At 44.3% G+C, this 6,738-nt stretch overlaps 1 protein-coding gene across 4 annotated transcripts; it reads right to left on the bottom strand.

Annotated features, from left to right (window-relative positions):
* Positions 1-209: 209 nt before the first annotated feature.
* Positions 210-5,628, bottom strand: cidec (cell death inducing DFFA like effector c). Of its 4 annotated transcripts, none has more exons than XM_040116494.1 (6): positions 5,397-5,628; positions 3,162-3,230; positions 2,885-3,038; positions 2,427-2,576; positions 1,532-1,722; positions 210-648 (listed from the first exon to the last, which is right to left on the bottom strand). In XM_040116494.1, exons 2-6 carry the CDS (start codon positions 3,224-3,226, stop codon positions 468-470), a joined length of 741 nt encoding a protein of 246 aa, XP_039972428.1. In that variant the 5' UTR covers positions 3,227-3,230; positions 5,397-5,628; the 3' UTR covers positions 210-467. The 4 variants fall into 4 exon arrangements, with proteins under 4 accessions (XP_039972428.1, XP_039972430.1, XP_039972429.1 ...); XM_040116496.1 differs by lacking the exon at positions 5,397-5,628 and adding an exon at positions 5,299-5,371; XM_040116495.1 differs by lacking the exon at positions 5,397-5,628 and adding an exon at positions 5,014-5,205.
* Positions 5,629-6,738: the final 1,110 nt, after the last annotated feature.

Genomic DNA, 6,738 nt, shown 5'->3' with positions numbered 1-6,738 from the left:
ACAGGCAGACCGCAGCTGACAGGACAGTGCAGGCCAGGAGACAATTAAGGAAGCGTGGGAGAGACAGCTGGACCTGTTGCCAATTACACTGACTGTGACAAGGAAACACACACAAAAGCCAGTCTAATGGGCTCATGCTGCACATCTAAGCCCACTTCTTGACTCAATATGAGAAGACTTAAATGGAACTTCAGGAACGGAAAATAAAAAAGTGTTTGTTTTATTTATTCATTTCCAAAGGAAAAAAGTTACATAGTGGTGAGTAAAAGTGCTTTCTGAGGAACAATGTTTAGTGTTTGGTTCTATATACATATGGGACAAAAAAAAAAAAAAAAAAATGTAACAGAGCAAGAAAGTGACTGTGAGAAGAGACTGTTGCAATATCTGACATGTCTCCAAACAGGTTCCATCTGTGTGCTAAGAATGGACAATATGTCCACTCAACCATTGTCAGCTCGAGTCCATCATCAGGAGGAGCTCTTTCCCAGCAGCATGCTCTGCAGCTGCCTGATCCTGCTTTCCTGTGGCAGCGCCAGGCCCTTCTCCGCTTGCTCCTCCTCCTCCAGCAGCTGCTCGATGTAGCAGGAGGAGCCGAGCAGGATGTGGCCTGTGGCCTGCATGGAGAAGATGGTCCATCGCAGAGCCTCTCTGGAAGCACAGCAAAGAAAGAGAGAAAGTATAAAAGGACTTGTCGTAAAAAAGGCAAATTCCCATCTGAGGAAATGGTTAAAACAGACACACATGGACACAGTAACTAAGGATATACATATGCATGAGAATATTATTAGAAAACAAGTGACATGTCATTCCTTGAGTAATTATTATAGGACAAGTTTTAGACAAGCATGACAGACTACACAAGCTGATGAGAAAATGACTGACAGGAAATATTCACAGCCTCAGATGGTCATTTCATACATCAACTGCATCTCATAAAACTGACATCTAGGAAACAAACCTCTTGCAGTGCAGTGGGAGCACAAAAGCCTCATATTTGACAAGTCTGCAAAATTTAATCCTCTCTGACTAAAGCTCCGTGTCAAAGCTGAAAACCAGCAGATCTCAGCAGCAGTGACATAACCCCTCCCAAAATTAATCTCTGTCAAATCTAGCCTTTGTTCTTCTGTGATCTGACCATTTTAAAAATCAGCCACCCACAAGTATACACGGCACACTATGACTTCATGCGTTACATGTTAGGGGCTGTGCACAGAATACTGTAACTGGTCTTAATGTTATTAAAGCAGCTGATGCACAGAAAGAAATGGACCAGAAAATAACTGAATTGAAAGTGGGTGGCTGAATTACCAAAAGGTGATGCTCTGTTTGGTCATTTATGGATTAGAAACTCATTAAAATGGATCCAAATTTATCTCTAAGTGGATTAAACTATTGCTAAGGATCCAAATATTTCCTCAGTAAAGTCACCAGAGAGATGCTATTGGGGGGGGGGGTCAGTTACATAATAGTTCAACATGAAAGCATAAAAATATCAGAGAGTCTCACATATTTGGCAGGCTCTTTCACTCACTTCAACATCTTTTTAGCAGCATAACAGCGCACATCGTAGGAGAGAGAATAAACACCATACAGGGTTGCTTTCACGTTCAGGCAGCCGATGAAATCCTTGGGGTTGTTCTTGTAGAGGTCAAACGTCAGCCTGGCCACATCTGTCCGATGCAGCAGCCCGCGCTCCCTGAGCGGATCTCTGGGGGGGCTGTTCTGTGAGGTGACAGGAAGGGAAACATAACTCAGGTCAAAAGGGTATGGACACATTTTGTTTGTGTGCCAGCAAACTGGGCCAGATGACAGCACACAGCTCCACCAGCATACACTCGGACTGCAGACGGAAGCAGCTCCTGCCAGTGATGGTTATGGGAAAGGCAAATGACTGAGACAAGGCCAATTTGAGGTCACCAGATTAAATACTTAGGGGGATTGCAAATCATCACATTCATCAATTTCTATGGAAATTAACCGGTTTTTGGGTGAACACAATACATATTCGATGATACCCTTGGGACCGATTCCTATTCAAAACCAGCCTTTTGTTTTTTCCTCTACAAATTATGAAGGAAGAAACTGATCTCTGGTGTAACCCTAACCCTATGGTCTGCCTTTGCACGATAGCCGACGTATTATTCTGCTATTCAGTTTGAAGAATAAAAAAATTTGCTGCAGTTAAATTTCACTGAATAGTGGATGTCATTCTTCAGACCAAAGACTTATGTACCATCCTTATTCACGGCTGCTGCATTAAAGACACAGACATTCCTCTATCTGCTCAGTCACTACATTAAAGAATCACTGACATAACAAATGCTGAATAAAAGCAGACCATCAATATGTTAAGCTTCCCACTGCGCAATGCACTGAAGCAACCGATCAACAGTGCCACCTAGTGGTTACAGTGAAAAGAGTCTCACTGAATGTGGGGTCCACTTCTGTCCTTTCTCCAGGACCATGAGGACAGTGTTATCAGGCAGCGTCTGGAAGAACTCCTCTGTGTCCACGCCTGTGCCGTCTTCATCCAGCACCAACGCGCTGATGCACGCTACACCCAGCGAGTCGCTGACCTGAGAGAGCAGGGATGAAAGGAAACGCACAGGAAGTGCATCACTCGGTTAAGTTAATGTTTCACCGGTCATGGGACCAGACGACAGCATTACCACAGAGTCTGACAGCGACACAACAGTCTGGTGAACTTTTACCAGCATGAGCTTGAAATGTGCATGAGTATCACAGATGGTGCAGCAATTAGAGAGTCATAGGCCCGTCTGTTGTAATTTTAATCCTCCATACACACCAGGCTCCCTCCCCGCTTCATGACTATGTCTTTAATATCTCCATTCCTTCCATTGTTTGACTCAACCTCTCTCCTCACCTTGTTCATCAGGTCTTCTAGCGCATCTGCCATGATGCCCTTCTTCACGCCGCGGTCGGCATTTGTGACTCTGAAGGGCTTCGGCCGAGGAGCTCGACCCGACAGGAGCTGCTGGGTCATGGAAGCGCTGGCTGACACGCTGGCTGTCACACACCTGGGGGGGTGGGGGGGCAAAACTTACAAGCCATACTGCAGGTACATTTCAAAAGTTAAAACCTTTCTAGAGACTGGTGACAGTGCTGACTATCCCATCCAGCTCATGAAGCAGTGCTCTTACTTGGAGAGGGAGGACGGGGTCAAAAGGGTGAGAGACTTCATAGCATAATCCATCTGAGAGCGCATCGACCTGTGATTGGAAGATGTATCCGTTTAGCAACTAGACTAACAGCAAGGCATGACATCACCACTAGCAAAGGGTAACATTACAAAGAGACCAGACAGAAAAGAAGGAGCAAGTAGCTTTGAGTAAATATTGCAGCTCGAATGTTAATACATTTTACATTCCATTGTTAAATGAGGGCAAACGATCTAAAGTAAATGTGATTTTGTATCTAGGCTTTAGTATCTATTTAGTATCTATCCTAACTAGCTCATCTGTACAATAAACCCTCTCCCTCAATAAACTACACAACCTTCAAAAAAATGTCCAAAAACAACAACAACAACAAAAAAAAAGTCTACAACATGAGTAATGTTAGAGGTGACACCTGATCAGCTGTTGCCCCGACCGTGTTGGAATATAATCCTTATCGTAGTCGTTTTGCTCCTGAAGTGCTGCTCCTAATTCTGCTGTGGCCACTAAACCTCCGTGATACCGAACACTCTGCTCTCTTGTAGCTGTTTCTTGCACCACTTGGTCATTGAACTTTGTGCTGATGACTGCTGAGCTAGTTGCAAACCACCAAGCTTTATTGAGTAATCCTCCATGAACACACCCACTAAAACCCTCTGTTGTGAAAGCCCTGGATTCCGTGTTGTTACGCACAGAAACACAGAGAAATTAACTGAACACCCTCAAGGGTCAGTTCACCCAATTAGCAAAAAATGCATTTTCTCACCTCCCATCTCACTTACCCTCTAGTGGTATCTAACCACACAGATAGTTTTGGTCTAATTTAATTTTAATAATAGGTCCAGGTTTTGAGATATCAGCCTCTGTGAACAGTTTTCTAGAGAAGACCCAGTCCCTATGAAAAGATGCTGACAGTGTCATCTGTGGATCATCCAGATGTTATTGGAAAGACTTTAAAATGCAAATTTAAAAAAAAAAAAGAAAAAAAATTCAACGCTCTGAGCAGCACAAACCAAATTCTACTCACCTTCGCTGTTTTAGGGTGGGAGCAGACATTTCTATCTGCATGACTAAATAGTGAGAATGAGTTGTTTAAATTTGGGTTTAGTCTTGAGGTCAAAATGCTAGTCTCCAGCACAAGATTAAATCTTCTGTCAAATACAGTCTTGACATCAGGCTAAAAATCAAATACACACACAGACAAGAAACAGGTGATGGCTGCTATGTTCTAGTTGGTACTGTTGTCATTTTTAAACGCTTATTATCTTGAAGGGGGAAAAGCTACGACTGTTTATTCCATATAGCCCTGCCAGGACTTACATTATACAATTTCCTGGATTAAGTCATTGTTCAATGTCCACCACATTATCTCACAAGAATAGGATTAAAACAGACAAGGTGTGGCCAGACCTCCCAGTGTTATCAGGTTACACAACTAAATCTACATGTAGTGTGAGATCACCAGTGACGACAGTTAAGACCCAGGGATTGATATGAAAATGATGTGAGGAAAATGACCCAGGTACAACTGTAAACCTGCTGTTTTAGTATGAAGAGCCAAGGCTTCTAACCTAATGCAGGAGTATCCCAAAAGGTTTCTCCTTCCTTGTTTAAAGACCACATTCGACTGGCAATTAATTGAAAACCATTAAATGGTTGAAAAAGTAAGAAGAAAGGAAAAGTTTTTTAAAAAAAAAAGAAAAGAAAAAAAAGGCCCTTTTTCTGCCTGTGGACTGAATCTGAAGTGAGCAGGTTTGGTCTCACTTAAACACCTGCTGTATCAGTAGAGATATGTGAAACGCCGCCCTGCTCAAGGGCCCAATGGACGTTCACTCACACAGAGGCTAGAGAAGACACACTCCTGTCCCACTGTTGTCCCACTGTTGTCCTCTTACACAATTCACATGCCGTTGCCGGTGGCTACGTTTCACACGGTCTGCGAGTTCTTGAGCTTACACACACAGCTGAGCAGCACATCATTCACGCTCAGCTCAATAATCTTTTCACATTATTGAGAATACACACACACACACACACACACACACACACACACACACACACACACACACACACACACACACACACACACACACTTCTGGCATTAAGTATATCGTTTGCTTACTGGGTTCTGTGAAACGTGTGCCCCACCTCGTTTAATATTTTATAGAACAAAATATGATGAAACCCAGTTTAAAAAAACAGTAAAACCTTCAGACTTACCTTGCCTCTGTATGTTCCTGCTGTGAAGTGTGTCCACGTGCGTCCCCGCTGCCTCGCGCTCATTAACAACACCTGGATCGGACTAATTAAGGGCTAGTTTCGCCATTTTGGCCGATCCCCTCTCCCCCCCGTGTGTCTGGAGGCGAGCCCTGGGCCGTTTCAACAGGGATTGGATCAGACGAGGGGCCGTCTTCGGCCAAGCTGTTGGCTAATGAAGCAACAGCCCTGGTCACAACAGCTGACTGCGGGTAGACGAGAGCCGGGGGGGACATCGTGTGGACAAGTGACGTACTGCCTCGGCTTCACATGAGGCCCCTAGGTCAAAGGTCCTCCGAGGGTGCCTTGCAGTGTGAACAGGAGGAAATGCGTTGGACGTAAAGCCACGGTGGCCAAGGCTGATTACCCAGAGTGGTTCATGGGCTCCGCACCCTCTCACGAGCAGACCTGCAGATGCTTGGCTCCACGCTGTACTTCTCTGTAATAAACCGTTATATGCAGTCAAGACGGTGTCAGCGGCGTCTCCTTCATCCTCTCCACACCATCAACGCCATCTTATAAACTACGCCCGCTCCTGAGTCTCGGAATCTCATATCTGCTGGAACACCTGCGGTCCCTCCCCTGCGGCCCATTTCGGTGCGTTGGACAGTGGTGGAAGACGTGGTCTTCGTTGAAGCAGCAGTGTCACAGTGAAAGAAAACGCCAGCACGAGTCAAGGTCCTGCGTTCAAAATATCCTCAAAGTATCAAAGAGAATGGTCCTTCTCAGCATCTGGTTCTTTACAGTCTGTGTTCATTTGGCTTCTGGTGCACAGAGGTTGAAGGTACATTTGCTCGAGTGCTTTACTTAAGTAAAGTTTTTCGCAATTTACTCGAATGTTTCTATTTTATGCTACATTTCAGAGGTAATTGTTAGACTGTCCGCTCCACTTCAGTGATCTGACAGTAGGAGTTACTTTTAAGTTTAAGATTTTACATTAAAAAAAAAAAAAAAAAATGATTATAAGAAACAAAGCTCCATTAAAGATTAAACCAGTGGTTCCCAGCCTTTTCTTTCTGAATTGTGGCCTCTTACATAACAGTGTTAGGGCCTCCTGTCATGTTTCAGATGTCTATGAGTTGTTAGCAGTTCCAGGAAGAGACTTGTTGTAGCCAAGCCAGTGTCCACTGTCCACGGTCGCTTGCACAGATCACCGGTTACTACCACTATGGTCCTTGCGGTCCAGACCAGTTGCTCAGTGGTCCGTTGCGTAACCATACTCTATTATTAATGATCCAGTTTCTTACTGTTGCACTCTGTGCTGCAGTTTCTGTGATTATACCTGGGTAGTAATAAATCAGTCTAG

Source organism: Xiphias gladius, chromosome 21, assembly GCF_016859285.1.
Source record: "Xiphias gladius isolate SHS-SW01 ecotype Sanya breed wild chromosome 21, ASM1685928v1, whole genome shotgun sequence".
NCBI classification, from domain to species: Eukaryota; Metazoa; Chordata; class Actinopteri; order Istiophoriformes; family Xiphiidae; genus Xiphias; species Xiphias gladius.
This window is presented reverse-complemented; position numbering and strand designations above follow the sequence as displayed.